Source organism: Myotis myotis, unplaced genomic scaffold (assembly GCF_014108235.1).
Source record: "Myotis myotis isolate mMyoMyo1 unplaced genomic scaffold, mMyoMyo1.p scaffold_m19_p_20, whole genome shotgun sequence".
Lineage (NCBI taxonomy): Eukaryota > Metazoa > Chordata > Mammalia > Chiroptera > Vespertilionidae > Myotis > Myotis myotis.
This window is the reverse complement of record NW_023416325.1, coordinates 832,175-849,094: the sequence shown is the minus strand read 5'-3', so window position 1 is coordinate 849,094 and position 16,920 is coordinate 832,175. Positions and strand designations below refer to the sequence as shown.

The following is a 16,920-nucleotide window of genomic DNA, read 5'->3' as shown; positions in this document are numbered from 1 at the left end:
GGAAGCATGCAGGCTCCTCCGGTCCTGGCAGAATGCTGCCCCTGCAGCTGTGTGGCCGACGGCTGTCCGCGGGGCTGCACAGCTCAGAGGCGGCGGCCCTCCTTGCCGCGTGGCCCCTCCGTCTCCAAGTCAGCAGCAGAGAATTCCTCGCGTGGTTGGGTGAAGCCCACCTGGATCTGTCCCTCTCGGGGTGCCCCCAGCTCCCTGACATTCATCACGGAGTCAAAGCCATGCGAGCCCTAGTTCCCGGACTGTGCAGGCGTGTTCCTGGGGCCGTCTTACAGCCCACCTACCTCCCTTAGGCAGTAGAGCCCGAGGTTTGCTTTTTCAATCTTAAAACATCCACGCACATTTTATTTCTTACGTTAAAATATATCCTTGTTTATTTTCATAGTAAACCACCTCCCCTCCCCCAAGTCTTCTAAAAAACGGACGCCCCGGAAGATGCACCACATTTGTCCGGGGCTTCCAGTGTCCTGGGCAGTGACCGTCGCCCCCCCGAGCAGCACGGAACTGGACGGTTTCTGCGGTCTCTGGTCTCCCCAGGCAGGAGGGACGCCCCTGGATGGCCAGGAGCCCTTGGCTCCCAGTGTCCAAGGCCCGCGGGCAGGAGGCCCCTGGGTTTCACATCCAGCCTTGACCAAGATGTGTCCTGAAAGATGGTCTGGCCAGGGTGCCCCCAAGACCAGACAGCTGCTCCCTGACCCACCCCCCAATAAATAAGCACAAAAGTGGCCACTACAGCCTTGGCCTTGGGGTGTCCTGACGGGCAGGCAGAGCTCCCACCGCCCTCACCTCTCCCCAGGCCCGGGGGCTGCCTGCAAGAAGGCAGACACCCCAGGACTGTACACAAAGGTCCCAAAGGGGCCTCTCTCCCTCACTTCCCAGCAGGTCTGGGCCCGGCACCCTCAGCCTGGGGGCAGTGGATGTGGGGGGGTGCCTTGCTCAGCAGGGAAGGTCCCATCTTTCCTCCCACCCTCAGGGTTTCCTGTCCTGCCCAGGCAGAGGGCCAGAGTGCAGGTTGGGGTGGGGGGCATCTCCCTGTGCAGAGCGCCAGCTGGGGCAGCTAATCCTCTGAGTAGCGGTTCCCTGCAGGGAGGAGGGGAGAACAGGGAGGGCGGCGTCAGGTGGGGACCAGGTGGGACCAGCCAAGGGCCCCACCCGTGATGCTCACCCAGGACGTTGAACTTGCACAGTGGGCAGGTCTGCTGGAGCATCAGCCAGGGGTCCACGCAGTCCCGGTGAAACTCATGCTTACAGGGCAGCACCCGGAGCCACTGAGGGGAGGGGAGGAAGGGCTCAGGCCACAGCTGCAGGCCTCCAGGGGGTGCCGGCCCCTGTCCTCACCCAGGCTGGGGAACTGAAACCCCAGGGCCCTGCCACCCCCATCCTGCTTTCCACGGTGCTGGTGGGGGTGGTTCCCAGGTCTCGGGGGGAGCGGGGGAGTCACAGGTCAGTGGGTGGCGGGCCTCTGCCGGGGCCTCACCTGCTTGTTGCAGAAATGGTCCAAGCACACGGCGCAGGTCTCCGCGCCCGGCTCCGGGGGGCCCTGCGCCGCCCTGCCCAGCCTGCAGCGCCGCGTCTTGAGGGACGCCAGCCTGCGCACCACGCGGCGCTTGAGCAGGTCCACCTGGGGGGAAGGACGCGCACCGTTGGGCAGGGCCGCGGGCTGGGGGCCCCGGACTCCCTGGGCTGGCTCCCACCTGGCCTCCGGGCTCCTGCTGGCTGTGCCGGGACGCCTGCCGCTGGGCCTGCACCACGAGGCCTGTGCACAGCAGCATGGCCACCAGCAGGATGGCGTTCCACAGCTGCTGCAGGGGCTTCTGGGGAGGGAGCAGGGTGTCAGGGACACAGAGCGGGGGGGTCCCCGGGTGGGCCCTCTTCCCCCAGTAAATCCACCCCAGGGACCAGGCAGGTACGGTCCCTCAGCACGGCTCCTGGCTCCCTCTCCTGAGGCCTCTGTCCCAGGGTCTGCCCGGCTGTCTGCTCCGTCCCACACATGAGGGACCCTCACTGTCCCCAGCCCAGGCCCCTCCTGAGCAGCTAACCCGTGCAAGTGTCTACCTGGCCAGGACTCCCCACCCCACCCCTAACCTGCACTGCTGCTCTGCTTTCTGGCGCCATCACCACCCACCTCTGTCCGGGCTGAGCATTCACACCCCTCGACAGGGCGCCAGTCCCCGGGGCTGTGGCCTCCCTCTCCTTGGGTTCCATGTCCCCTCTCTCCAGCCCACCCCTCTACTGCTCCAGCCTCCCCCACCGTTTCCTGCCACAGCCGCAGACCTGGTCACCCCACTCCCCTCCTGGACACCCTCCCCGAGGCCCGTCCCTGCGTCCAGGAGAAACCCAAACCCCTCACTCAGCCTGCCTCCTCCAGGCCCTCAACTCCGCAGCCCCTCCCCCTGCTGTGTCCCTCGCTCCCCTCCTCCTCTTGTGCCTTCCACACACTGCTCCCCTCTAGGGAGCCCCTTCCTCCTTGACCCATCCCTGGGCTACTTGCTCTGGAAGCTCTGCCTGACCAGGGCTGGGCCAGTGCTCCCCCCGCCTCGCCTGCCCAGCTCGCACACCTACTCTGCATGGTGCTTCCTGGCTGCTGCCTGACAGAGGGAGGAAACCCTGTGTGACCCGCCTCACTGAGTCTGAGCGGCTCCTGGGGTGGGGGAGCTCAGAGTTCCCGGGCAGGGAGGGGGGGGGTCTTCACGCCCTGAGACTCCCACCACATGCAGTGTGGCAGCCAGGCTCTGACTACTGAGCAGCGGGCTCAGGAAATGAGGCGACATCGCACACCAGACCCAGCCTGCCCCCCAGGCGGGCACACCTCGCCCACACGGGCACCGTCTCACAGGGCCTGTGGGTGTGTGATGACTAATAATAAACACGGTCACTTCAAAGCTCTCTGCGCTCTTAGCTCTCTGCCACCATGTTCTTCCCCAGCCAATGCTGAAGTTCAACGGCCATCACGGGGGGGAAAGGGGCCGAGGAACTGTCTGTGGTAACAGAAGCCTCCACGCTAGACAGACGGTGCTGCCAGGGTCGTAAGACGCTGCTTTTGCTCAGGGCAGAGGCACTGGGGGGGCCGCTGCACGGGCACCTGTAAGTCCCAGTTCCCCGCTGTCCTGCCCTTTCCTCCCGGTTTCTGTGTCCCCGTCACCCCGTCCCTGTGGTGGGGTGGTGGCACCTGCTCCAGGGAGCTCTCCCACACGCCTCAGTGAAGCTCAGGTGCCCTCGCTGTGCCCAGGAGGGCCCGTGCCCACCAGCAGCTCAGCACTCACCCCACAGAGACCGTCTCTGGCCTCTGCTCCCTGGATGGGACCCCGGGAGCCGGGCTGGCGCTGCCCTGCGGCCGTGCCCCCTGCCACGCTGACTAGGCTGGCACGTGGCAGGACTCACTGAGTGGCCATTAAAGTGTAAGCTCTCCGGGCAGAACCTGGGTCCCCGTGGGCTGAAGGCGTGGCTGGCCCGGAGCTCTGCTGCAGGCCCACCACCCAGCCCCCCCAGGCCCAGTGCATGTGGGAACCTCCAGGTGAAGAGGGAAGGCGGGGCTGGGGCTTGGCCATCGGACTTTCTGATACACAGGGGCTGCAGCTCTGACTCCCAGGGGTGGAGGGGAGGCGCCTCCCACCCTGGCCAGCAATATGGCTGCTCAGCTGTGCCCTCTGTACCAGCCAGACCGAACTGCAGGCTGTTTTCCCACCTCCAGGCCCCTTGGACCCGCTCCCAGCCTGCCTCTCTCCGAGCTCTAGCCTTTGTGCCCAAACTTCTTCCGGACTCTCACTGACAGCCCCGCCCCCCAATACCTGCCTCCCCCGCCAGATCTGTGTAGGCTGCCCTCCAGGGGAGACCCAGGGGGCTCCCTCCTCTTCCAGAAAGCCCTTCCACCCCCCGCATCAGGGCCTGCTTCCTCCGCAGAAGTGTGCTTCTTCGTGTTGCTCAAACGTGAATTAGTCTGGGCTGCCACGGCCGCCTCTGGGTCAGAGTCCCCTCCCCACTTGTCTTTGAGCCCTTCAAGGGCAGAGCCCAGGCCTCACAGCCTTTTGTACCCACCACAGCCCTTTGCATAGAGCCCCAACTGCCCTAGGATCTCAAAAGCTACTTGGTGACTCTTGACTCGAACGCTTGTAACAATAAAGATATTCCAAGTGGCGGCAGCAGCCCGTTTGCTCAGCGCCCACCATGCACTTCATGCACACAGTGCCCTGCCGATCCCGTGGCCCCGTGCCGTCCTTGTTCACAAACGAGGAGCACGAGGCCAGAGAGGTTAAGCACGCAGCCCGCGGCCACTCAGCTAAGATTTCAGAGCCAGGACCTGAACCTACGTCCGCCCGACTTGAAGCTGCCTCGCACGGCCCACATCCCACGAGACTGGGGCCTGCTCTGCGCAGACAGGGACCTGAGAAATGCCTGCAGGCAGAACCCCTCAGAACCCTCTCGACGCTGAGCACTGGGGAATCCAGAGAAAATCCGACGTAGCCCAGCCTCCAGGAGACACGGCCTGGGTGTGGTCCTACCCGAGCCTCCTCGCCCCACACTCACCTGCTCCTGGGCCCGGCTGCCTCCCAGGCACACCAGGTCCTGCCACCCTCCGTAGCCATCCTTGGAGAGGCCGCAGGTGGTCCACAGGGTCAGCTTCCACTCGATGTTGGCCGACAGGGACGCTCCACTCGTGATCTCAGCTGTGGCCTGGGTCCTCCTGGGAGGGGAAGCCAAGAGGAGCTCGACAGGAGGGCTCTTGGGAGGTGAGCCACCCCCCCACCGCCCTCCCCCACATCCCCTCCTCCCCCCAGTTATCATTCTGCACCCCTTCTGCTTCGGCCCCCAGGCCTTTCCCAGCTATAGGTTTTCCCAGTTCTCATACCAGCCAGGCCAGGGTGGCCCCCGAGCCCAGGGAGGAGCCTGTCAATCAGGTGCCAGGCTTCCTCCTTGCGAGAGCCAGTGCCCTCTACCCCCAGAGCGGCCGCCTCGCTGCAGGCCTGGCACCTCCTTCAGGTCTCCTCACCCATCTTCCAGCTCAGCCGTAAGGATAATAGGAAAGGCCCTGTTCCCAACTGCCCCCCACCCCACCGCCCCAAGCCCATGGCCAAGCCCATGGCCAAGCCCATGGCCAAGCCCGGCATCCTCAACACCCAGGCTCCCAGCCCCGCCCTTTGGAGCTCAAACCCCGACTCACTGCAGCAGGGCCTCCAGCAGTTTGGTGACGTTGGATGAATAATGGAGGACGATCACGGGCCTGAGCAGAAGCTGGGATATGTCTAGCTGTGGGGGGCACAGGGAGGTCAGAGGCCTTGGTCCCCACCCCACCCCAGCCCCTGTGCCCCGAAGCCTCCTCCGGCTTACCTCTCGGACCACGTTGTGGTTCAAGATGAGGAGGAGCAGGGCCGAGGCCCCCAGGAAGAGGGCCCTCCGCATCTGCAGGACAGAGAGAGGCTGGCCCACGCCCCAGCGCTGCCCACACACCTGTCACCAGTTATTCTCGGCCCCTAGCGTCGGAGGCAGCCTTTCCTCTGGGCGGACCGGCTATACCCTCCTCGAGGTCAAGGGCAGAAACCCTTATTCTTCCTGCCTTTCCCCCAGATGCCCTGTGGGACCCAGACAATGCTGTGCCCTCCCTCCTCCGCCCGCCTCGGGAACTCCCCATTGGATAGTCCCAGAGCTTGGGGAGCATCCTGACTCTCTGACTCCCCCCCCCCCACCCCCCCCCCCGCCCCCCACACCTGTTTCTACACCACACTGCCTCCATTGTCCAAACCGGGGTCCCTGGCCCCACCCAGGCCTAGGGGTTTCCTGGAAGCTCCTTAGGGTCCCACTTGGCAGCCTGGCTCTATCTAGCAAGTGCCTTGACGCCCCTTCCTCCCACCCCCTCCCCCACATACATCCCCTGCACCTGCTGGACCAGCGCCTTGGGATAGGCCCGCGGGCCGCCGCTGGGACTCTCCTGCGGGAACTGGGCCGCCTGCTCCTTGCCCACGTAGGCCACTGCGATCCAGCCTCCCCCTGGCACCTCCTTCTCAGCATCCACGTTGTCCATCTGGGAGGCAACGGGCCATGGGCAGAGGGAGGAGAGGATGTTAGGAGGGTCAGACACACGGAGGATGCAAGGCCAGGGTTTGGGAACGAGCTTGGAAGGGAAGGCATCTGGATCTCAGGTTTTAGAAGCCCGAACGCTGAGGGCCTGGGCGGGCTGGGGCGGGGGCGCCGGGCTGTTGGGGATGTGGGTGCGGGGTCCGGATCTGGGTGCGGGGTCCGCGTCGCGGGGCCGGGCCAGGTGGCTGGGCGGCGCTCACCAGCAGCAGACGGCCGCGCAGCGGGGGCGCCGGGTCGGCCTCGGGGCCGATTCTGACGCCCTCCAGGACCAGGGCGTCCTGCCGCGGCAGCCGCACGTCCACCCGCACGGCGCGGGCCCCTCCCCGCCCCGCCCGGGCCGCGGGTTCGCTGCCATCGGCCGCGGCGCCCGGCCCGGCCAGGCCCAGCCAGAGCGGCAGCAGGGGCAGCAGCAGCAGCAGCGGCGACGGCGGCGGCGGAGGGGGTGGCGGCGGCGGCCTCAGCGCGGGGCGGGCGGCGGGGCCCATGGCGGGACCCAGCAAACAGCTGAGACCGGGGCACCGGGGGTCCTGGGCGCCGGGGCAGCAGAGCGAGCGAGGCCCTGGCCGGCCGGGGAGGGGCGGGGCCGAGGCCGGACGGGGCGGGGCGTCGGAAGGGGGCGGGGCTGAGGCCGGACGGGGCGGGGCGCAGGGAGCGGGGTGGACTCTCGGCGGCTCGGGCGCCCCCTGGTGGCCGCGGAGAACTCTGGCGCAGGCGGCCCGGGAGACCAGCAGAGCCCAGGTCACCCGGGCAGAAGCGGGCAGTCAGAGAGGCGGCGCTCACAGCCTGTTGGATTGTCAAGAAGCCAAGACAGGACAGAGGAAAGCAAGAGAGATCGTTGGAAGGGGTGACCTGTGTGTGTTATGGGGGGTGTGTGTGGGGGGGCGGGGTAGCGGAGACTGATCAGGGCTGCAGAAGGGTAGGAAGGAGGGATGTCTAGGGGCCTGGAGGCTGGAGTAGCCTGATGGTCCCACCGTGTGGCCTGGGTCAAATGGTAGCCCTCTCTTCCCTGAGCCACTACCTCTCCCCCAGACCAAATCCGGGAGGCCGAGAACCAGAGACTGACATGGGAGGCAGGCGGGGGAGCCTGAGGCCAGGGTCCTGGAGTGGCGGAGAGAGGGGCTGGGGATGCTGACCAGACGGAGCGCCTCCGTGGGGTGGAGAGGCTGGGGCCTCAGGGAAGGCGCTTTCCTGGGCTGTGAAGTGGGCACGACGTAAGACCAGCACTGTCTCTCCCCCCACAAGTGACTTCTGATGCCTGCACTGAATGTGAACGCCCCACCGCCCATCCTAAGGCTCCTCCTTTCCTCCAAGGGCTGCAGCTGCTGAGAGCGGGCGCAGTCTGAGAGCCTTTTAAAAAGTGAACGTTGATAGAGGGCAAAGCTGAGCCACGGCAGTCTTTCCCTAACAGTCCATTATGAAAAGTATCAAACATACAGGAAGAGCGAAGGGATGTCACGGTGAACTCCGGTATAACCACCGATGCTGAATCCTCAAGATGCTCCAGAAGAAGAAGAAGATGGAGAGAATAAGACAGCCTGATATTATTGCCCTGGCTGGTTTGGAGCGTCCGCCCGTGGACTGAGGGTCCCGGGTTGGAATCCTGTCAAGGGCACGTATTTCGGTTGGTTGCAAGCTGGGTTCCTAGCTCTGGGGCAATCAGTGTGTCTCTTACATCGCTGTTTCTCTCTCTCCCACCCCCTCCCACTCTGCCTGAACATCAATGGGAAAAATATCTTCGGGTGAGGATTAACGACAACAACAAAAGACAGATTGATATTATGATATTAGCCCCAAGACAGATTCCAGCAGGCGTGGCTCAGTGGTTGCGCGTCAACCTGTGAACCTGGAGGTCAGGTTTTGATTCCCGGTCGGGGCACATGCCCAGGTTGCGGGCTCGATCCCCCGTGTGGGGCATGCTGGAGGCAGCCGATCCATGAGTCTCTCTCATCATTGATGTTTCTATCTCCCTCTTGCTCTCTCTTCCTCTCTGAAATCAATTAAAAATATTTTTTTAAAAAAAATAGACAAATGTGACCTCAAACAGAAACCAGAACCAGACTCACACGCATAAACATGGATGTGTCAGAGGCAGCAACACATTGGGAGGAGGGAGAGAAGGAAGTATGATGGACTGTTGGATAAATTGTGCCAACAGCCCTAACCAGTTTGGCTCAGTGGATAGAGCGTCAGCCTGTGGACTCAAAGGCCCCAGGTTCGATTCCGGTCAAGGGCATATACCTTGGTTGCGGCACATCCCCAGTGGGGAGTGTGCAGGAGGCAGCTGATCGATGTTTGTCTCTCATCGATGTTTCTAACTATCCCTCTCCCTTCCTCTCTGTAAAAACTCAATAAAATATATTTTTAAAAATAAATAAATAAATAAATAAATTGTGCCAAGAAAATGGGTTAACCATAAGAGAAGACATGACATGGGACCCCTGCTGCATTTCACGCACAAGACATCAAGTTCACGTGGATTGGAGACCTAAATAGGAAACGTCATACTTTAAACATTTTTAGAAACATAGGAGAATATCTTGATTCCTTTAAGGCCAGCAGAGATTCCTTAATCCAGAAAAGCAGACTGTAAAGGAAAAGGTTGAAAAAGTTCGTTAACAATAAAATGAAAAACTGTCCGTCAAAACCCGCAACCTTTTGGCGCATGGGACGATGCTCTAATCAACTGAGACACCCGGCCAGGGCGCGTGACTATTTTTATAACCGGCCATTTGTGCTTCTTCATCTTTCAACTTTTCCGCCCATCCCCCCACCTCCCTCCCATCTGGAAAACATCAATTTGCTCTCTGTATCTCTGAGTTTATTTCGGTTTAGTTTGTTCATTTATTCTGTTTTCTTGGATTCCACATGTAAGTGGAAATCATATGGTATCTGTCTTTCTCACCATGGATATTGTAGCAAGGCTGAGCACAAAAAAAAAAAGCAAGTTTCAAAATAAGACACGCTCTGTAAGCTCAAAACCACCAGGACTTATAAGACTAACGCACAAAAATCTGTTGTGTCGTATACAACAGCAATAAACAATCCAAAAGGAAATTCAGACAGCAATTCCATTTACAGTAATATCCCAAAGAATTAAATACCCGGGAAGAGATTGAAACAAGGAGGTGAAAGACTTGTGCACTGAAAACTACAGAACATTGCTGAAATAAATGAAAGGAGACCCAAATAAGACATCCCTCTTAATGAACTGATAGATTTAGTTTTGTGAAAAAGGCAGTACTACCCAACAACGTACAGATTCAACACAATTCCTATCCAAATTCTAATGACCTTTTTAAAAATATATAGTTTTTTTATTTATTTCAGAGAGGAAGGGAGAGAGAGCTAGAAGCATCAATGAGGGTGGGGTGGGAACCGGGTGGAGGGGAGCTATGGAGGGGGGGAAAAAAGAGGAACAACTGTAATAATCTGAACAATAAAGATTTGATTAAAAAAAAGAAACATCAATGATGAGAGAGACTCATTGATCAGCTGCCTCCTGCACGCCCCCCACCGGGGACCGAGCCGGCAACCTGGACATGTGCCCTTGACTGGAATCGAACTTGGGACCCTCCAGTCCGCAGGCTGACGCTCTAGCCACTGAGCCAAGCCGGCTGGGGGCCTATGTCATCCTTTATTCTTTGTGTGAGGTCCTCACATTCGTTATGAAATCACTCCTCAAGTGTTGGAAGCCCCTTGGTGTCCATGGAGAGCCTTGCTTCTTGGACTCTGAATGTCCCAGCCCATCTGTCAGCCCCAAAGACAAGACTGCCAGGACACACCCTGTAATTAGCCAGTCTGTGGCTTCCCCATCTGCCTATTCCCACTACTTGTCCCCTACCTCCCAGCCAGGCAGGGGGTCTTCACTGTCCCCCCCCCCCCACAACACACACACACACACACACACACACACACACACACACCAAACAGACGAAGATCCTCCCCAACCTCTGTTCCCGCGGACCTAGAATGTGCTTCTGTTTCCCCACAAACATACACATCCCAGCCCCCATCAGTGGCAGCTGGGAGCCCTTGTGAACTTGGCAAGTAACCAGAGCTCCTACCCTGTGGTTACCCCCTGCAGGGCAACCCTGGGTTACCCAGGAAGAGACATGTTCTTGAGAATGTAGTCTCCACGTGGGAGGGTGTAGCCCAGCCCCGGCCTTCTGCTTGGGGTGGGGTGGGGTGGGGTAGGGTGGGGTAGGGTGGGGGCTGGCGGAGGAGCCAGAAGTCGCCGCTGGAGGGAGTGTAGGCTCAGGAACGGGGCCTGCAAGGCACCAGAGCTTGGCTGCAGGGAGATGAGTGCCGGGCAAGGCCCTGCTTGGGAGCAGAGCATCTGAAGCCGGGGAGCCTGGAGGACCCCAGAGGGAAGGAAGGGATCCCAGCTGGAGAAGAGGGGAGCCCCCGGGCCTGGTGCTGACCCCCCGATCCCCAGGTTCCCAGACGGACAGACAGATGCTCAGCCAGAGGAGCCAGGCCTGCGGGTGGGTTCCAGCTTGCTTTTCTTCCGAGGCTGGGCGGGGAGCTGGCAGGGGGCAGGGCTGGCACTCTCACCGTGTCCTCTGGGCCAGCCAGCTCCCTCTGCCTGGCCTGTGCCCACCTGCGAAGTGGGAGACTCAAGGATTTAGGCGGGGGGGGGGGGGGGGGGCGGCCCTTTCCGTAGACATGCTGTGGCTCTGAGTGGCTCCTGTCTTGGAGTCCAGGCTCTGGGCCAGGCCGTGGACCGTCTGGAGGTCCCCACTGCCCCCCTCTCTCCCGTAGGAGGACCTAGAAAGAAATGAAACTAATGAAAGCGTGAGGAGGGGGGGGTGTCGCCCCAAATGGGAACAGGGTCGGGGCCATGAAATGTTTTAGACTCAGTGCCAGGAACAGGGGGTGTGAGGGGGCTGTGGGCTCCCTGGGCATGAGAATGGGCTCTCCAGCGTGGTACCCGGCTGTGCTGAACAGACAAGGCATTCCGGGAGCCCTCGGACGGTGGTGCTGGCAGGAGGAAGAGGGCAGGGAACTGGCCAGCAGGTGCCTGCCGCCTGCCGGCCCTGAGCTTGAACCTTGGCCTCCTGAGCAGCCAGGGGCCATGCAGTTCAGTGGCCACCAGGTGGCAGACTAGTCCTGGGGAAGGGGCCACACGGGGGGGGGGGGGGGGCCGATAGCGTTGGTTTCTGCTGTTTGTACAGAGACGTGAGGGAGGCCCCGTGACAACAGGAGGGGGCTGGGCGGGGCTAGGCTAGGGGCTATATTACAGAACCTTGGGGGTTCCTGACCTCCCTTCACTGTGGGCATGAGACCCAGGACCTAGAACAAATTGTCTTGGAGAAATCTTAGCCCGGCCGGCGTGGCTCAGTGGTTGAGCGTCCAGCTAGGAACCAGGAGGTACCGGTTTGATTCCCCGTCAGGGCGCAGGCCCCGGTTGCGGACTTGATCCTCAGTGGGGGGCGTGCAGGAGGCAGCTGATCCATGATTCTCTCTCATCATGGACGTTTTTTATCTTCCTCTCCCTCTCCCTTCCTCTCTCTGAAATCAATACAAATATATTTTAAAAGAATAAATCTGGATTCTATCTTGAATTCAGGGAGTTGGGGTAGAAAGGACCCCACTCTTCTGGAGGGAGGTATCAGAGTTGGGGCAGGGCTCCAGCCCCTCCCCCTGCCCCTCCCCTCCCCTCCCCTCCCTAGCCCTCTGGGGGAGTTCTTTAAATTTTTTTTGGTTCAATGACAGTTTATAGTCAACATTAATGTGCATGGGTTTCAGGTATACAGCATAGTGGTTAGACTTTACAAAGTGTTCCGCCCCCCCGACCCCAGTAATATTTCCAGTGCCCACCTGACACCATGCATAATCATTACAGTACTATTGACTGTAAAAAAAAAGAAAAAAAGAAAGAAAGAAAAGAAATACTATTGACTGTATTTCCTAGGCCAGTGATGGCGAACCTATGACATGCGTGTCAGAGGTGACATGCGAACTCATTTTTTTGGTTGATTTTTTCTTTGTTAAATGGCATTTAAATATATAAAATAAGTATCAAAAATATATATATATTTTTAACTATGGTTGCAAATATCAAAAAATTTCTCTATGTGACACGGCACCAGAGTTAAGTTAGGGTTTTTCAAAATGCTGACACGCCGAGCTCAAAAGGTTCGCCAGCACTGTCCTAGGCTGTCCTTTACATCCCATGCCTATGTTGCAATTACCATCCCTCCGCCCGTTCCCACCCAGCCCCCCAGTCCCCTGGGGGAGTTTGCAAGTCCCAGCTCCCTGCCCCCGGCCTCTGAGCTCACAGGTAACTGGGCCACCTCATTCTAGAGGGATTTGACCCCAGGAGACAACTGGAGACGGGTGAGAAAGGGCTTAGGGATTAGACCAGGATATCTGGGAAGGGAAGGGACTTAATGAGGGGCTCGGCTGTGGGAAGCAGCGGGGCGGGGAGAGGATTTGTGTCCTCACAAAGCCAGGTGGACTGCAGCAGTGAGGAGGAAGGGGCCCCTGGGAGGAGCCCGGGGGGGGGGGGGGTTCAGGTTCTCCGCTTCTGTTGTGTCTTCAGAAACAACACGTAATAGTATTAACAACCCGCACAGGTGTGGGCCCATCACCTTCCCAGCCATTATTTCCCTCGGAATTCTCACGGGGGCCTTGGGAAAGAGCCAGGGATTACATTTCCCCCCAAATGACCAGCCTTGTTCAATAGGAGGCCCCAGGGGGAGGCCGAGAAGGAAGAAGACCTGTCACCATCCCTGTTCCCCGCCCGGTTCCTGGGGCGCCCCCAGCGCAGGGATCCCGGGATAGCCTCTCCTCTCGGCTCAAAGATCCTTCTAGACGCCTCCTGCACCCCATATCCCCGAACTCCGGTTCTTTATCTGGCCCCCACAGCCCAATCTCAACCTGGGCATGCTCCCCACCCCCAGTACTCTAAGTTCCACGGAGGCAGTTTTATTTTATTTCTATATTTTAAATGTTTTATTTATAGATTAGAGAGGGGGCGGGAGAAAAACCTCGATGTGTTGTTCTACTTATTGATGCATTCATTCGTTGCTTCTTGTATGTGCCCTGCCCGGGGATCGAACCTGGAACCTTGGCGTATGGGGACTGAGCTCTAACCAGCTGAGCTCCCCGGCCAGGGCGACATGAGGAGAGTCTTTTACTCCGTGATCGGCACAGTGCTCCGGGAAACATGTGCTGAATGAATGGGCGGGTGAATAAATGAATGAAAAGGCCTCCTGCCCCCTCCAATCTGGCTGACTCCTGCTCAGCCGTCCGTTCTCTGGGGAACCTGGGCGCCCCTCCGGTCTGCACTGTACGGGGGGTGAGGGGGAGGTGGGTATAGGCGCTGCCTGGCCCGTAGTCCCTATAACCAGGAAGTCCTTGAGGGCAGGGCCTACTTGGCTTCATCCTCGGAGGCGTCCCCATGCCTGGCGCCATGAACACTGCAAAACAGTACCGACGGGAGCAAACGAATGAAAGCTGCTCTGTCTTCCCAGGTCTGGGGCAGGGGGGGGGGGGGGAGCGGGGAGGAGGGAGAGTGGGGGTGGGCAGGGACAGGAGGGAGCCCATCGCTTCCTCATTCTACTCCAGGCCCTGCTGTGCAGTTCCAGGAAGTTCTGATTTCTTCCTTTCTCCCCCACTTTGTGGGGAAAGGACTGGAGGCACCTGCAGCCCCACATTGGCGGGGCGGGAGGAGGCAGGGAGGCGAGGAGGCTCAAGGCAGGGCTTTACTGCCCGGGCCGCCTGCCGGCACACGGGCTGCCCTGGCCTCGTGGCGGTAGAGTGTTCCACAAATATTTGCTGAAGGGTTTAAAAGTCTGCTGCCTCCAACTCGCCATCCCCCGTGCCAACCTCCGCACCAGCCCGTTCCCGCTGACACCGCAGAATCGGAGGCCAGGGCCCCCGGCAGCCTTTGATCTCCAGGTCAACACCCTGGTCGTAGAGGAGAGGCGGTCAAGGGCAAACAGCCCTGAGGAGGCCCCGCGTGCACATCGCGGATTGGTCACTGAAGTGCATTCACTCAAGAACTGGGCCGAGCACCCAGGCTCTGGACTCCCCGTCCAGTGCTCCTGTCTGTGTCTGGAGCTGCTTCCCGGATGAATCCCAACCCCAGAGCCCTGACTCCCATGACTAGAACCGTCAGCCTCTGTTCTGAGCTCTCTGGGCTCAGGCAGCCTGCTTCCAGCTGTTCACACCTCCTCCCAGCCAGGTGCACTCAGAAAGCACAACCATCCCCCAGCTGCCAGGTGGCGGCCGGGCCCCCCGAGGCTGAGCTCTCCTTGTTGGGCCAGGCTGTTGCTTAATAGACACCACGATAACCCACAGTGTCAGTGTCAAGGTCAGGAGACAGAGGCTACTAGGGGGCAGAGGTCACCCTGGCTTCGGTAGATCAGGGAGAGGTTCCTGGAAACGGCATTGGATCAGGGCTTTGCAGGCCAGGGAGGATCTAGCACAGTGGTTCTCAACCTTCTGGCCCTTTAAATACAGTGCCTCATGTTGTGACCCAACCATAAAATTATTTTCGTGACTACTTCATAACTGTCATGTTGCTACTGTTATGAATCGTCATGTAACTATCTGATATGCAGGATGGTCTTAGGCGACCCCTGTGAAAGGGTCATTCAACCACCAAAGGGGTCGAGACCCACAGGTTGAGAACCGCTGAGGAGGAAATGGGTGAGGGGCAGCAGGGCGCTTCTCACACTGAAATGAACGTTGTGTGTGAAGGGAAATGAGAGGCAGCCGAAGCCACAAGGGATATGGGTAGGTCCTGAATGCGAGTCAAGGAACTAGGGAGCCATGGCAGATTCTTGAGCAGGGGAGCAACACACCTAGCAGGGAGGCCTAGTTGCTGGGCAGGGGTTGGGGGGATAAAGAAAGGGTGAGGCTGTAGAAGAGGGGCTCTCTCTCTTAGTAACCAGCCCGGAGGAGTTAACCAGATGATTACTCCGGGATTTATATGATCAGATTAAGTAGCTGCTCCTAGTGGGGTCGATAGATAAATTTCAGTGGAGGAAGGAGAAGGGATCCACAGCACCTGGGGAGGGAAGAGGAGGAAGGGTAACTCCAGACTCCGGGGGGGGGGGGGGTAAAGGGGGAGGTTGGAGCTGATTCCTGCAGGGTGAATGTTTTCCCTGTGCAGTCCTTCCGGAGCAGCCTCTCCAGGCAGCTCCCAGGTGAGTCCGTCCCTGGCCCACGGGCACCTGGCAACCTATGGTCTAGAAACCTGGAACTTGGATTCCCAACTCTGCACGCACTCTTACCCACAGGTTCCTCAATAGATCGCCTGACCTTCCTAACTCGGGGGGGTCCCCGGGGGCTTAAATAAACAGCTAGACCTGAAAAGGCCTCGTAAACTGTGAAGTGCTAAAACCACATATGGGTCTTTCCTCTATTTTCCTTTGACACTGAAATGAACATCTTGCCCCAGGAAGGGTCATAGGCACAGGTCCCGGCCACATATCCAGCAAGGAAGGCAGCCAGGCCCTGCCCTAAGCCAAAAGCTGATGATTCCTTTATTTATTTATATATATATATTTTTAAATTGACTTCAGAGAGGAAGGGAGAGGGAGAGCGAGAGAAACATCCATGATGAGAGAGAACCATCGATCGGCTGCCTCCTGCACGCCCCACACTGGGGATCGAGCCTGCAACCTGGGCATGTGCCCTTGACCGGGAATGGAACCGTGACTTGCTGGTTCATAGGCTGATGCCCAACCACTGAGCCACACCAGCCGGGCCAGCATACATTTATTTAACAGCCTAGATGTGTGCTAGATGCTCTGCCGGGGGTAGCGGGCTTGTGGGGGTTCAGAGGTGAGTAGAACAGGGCCCGAGGCCCCGGGACCTGATGGTCTAGCAGGGTGAAGGCCGTAAGCAGGGCCACCTTGAGGTTCTGCTGGTCCCCCCTGCCACCTTCTCTCCCCGCCTCACGTTTCCCACCAACCACCACAACTTTGCTCACGCCTTTGCGTCCCCATGGAATGAACGGAACTTTCTATTTTCTTCCCGCCCCACATTTTCAGTCCCGGCTCCAATGCCACTCCTTCCTGAAGCTCCCGAGGATTCTTCCAATCCCCAACGAATGGTCCCTCTCTTAGGCTCCGTCCCGGTCACTTGCCACCTCCTCTCCTTGGGACATCCATCTGGCCCTGGCATTGTAGGTGATGGTGCATATGTGTCTTCTCTCTGGAAGGGCAGGCTGGTATCTAGTTCATTCATTGACCCCAGAACAGTGCCTCGAGCCTGGTACACAGTGGGAGGAAAGAATGCCCCCAGGCATGTGGCGTAGGTAGGTAGGAGGGGAGAGCTGTGGGTTCTGAGAGGAGGAAACTGGCTCATTCTCTGGGGGAAGGGGCTGTGACTGGGGTACGGCAGGACAGTCAGACCTGTAGCTGTGACCCCTGGGTGTAAGGAGGGAAGGGGTTGAGGCAGCAGATAAGCTGACAGCAAGCCTAATTTCACTGGGCCATGACTTGTACTTTTATTTATTTATTTTAAATTGATTTCAGAGAGGAAGGGAGAGGGAGGGAGAGATAGAAACATCCATGATGAGACAGAATCATGGATCGGCTGCCTCCTGCACACCCCGCACTGGAGATCGAGCCCGCAACCTGGGCATGTGCCCCCACCGGGAATCGAGCCCTGACCTCCTGGGCCATAGGCCAACGCTCAGCCACTGAGCTACAACAGCGGGCCGGGCGGTCCATGACTTTCTTCCTTCTTGTCCACCCTGCACCCCCACCCGGAGGTGGAAACCTGGCCAGGCAGGCAGCAGGGCAGCCCAGGGGGGAGCCCAGTCCTGGGCCCCGCCCTTACCTCCCTTTACCCTCTCCTGCCGACTGGAAGCCCAGATCA

At 59.3% G+C, this 16,920-nt stretch overlaps 1 protein-coding gene across 2 annotated transcripts; it reads right to left on the bottom strand.

The window, feature by feature from the left end:
* Positions 1 to 360: 360 nt before the first annotated feature.
* RNF215 (ring finger protein 215) lies at positions 361 to 6,664 on the bottom strand. 2 transcript variants are annotated; one of them, XM_036353788.1, is made up of 9 exons: positions 6,282 to 6,664; positions 5,882 to 6,025; positions 5,335 to 5,406; positions 5,168 to 5,253; positions 4,534 to 4,690; positions 1,704 to 1,823; positions 1,487 to 1,630; positions 1,175 to 1,277; positions 921 to 1,089 (listed from the first exon to the last, which is right to left on the bottom strand). In XM_036353788.1, the coding sequence occupies exons 1-9, from the start codon at positions 6,564 to 6,566 to the stop codon at positions 1,067 to 1,069; spliced, it is 1,134 nt and encodes a 377-aa protein (XP_036209681.1). In that variant the 5' UTR covers positions 6,567 to 6,664; the 3' UTR covers positions 921 to 1,066. The 2 variants fall into 2 exon arrangements, with proteins under 2 accessions (XP_036209680.1, XP_036209681.1); XM_036353787.1 differs by having other exon boundaries at positions 361 to 1,277.
* Between the last annotated feature and the right edge of the window lie 10,256 nt (positions 6,665 to 16,920).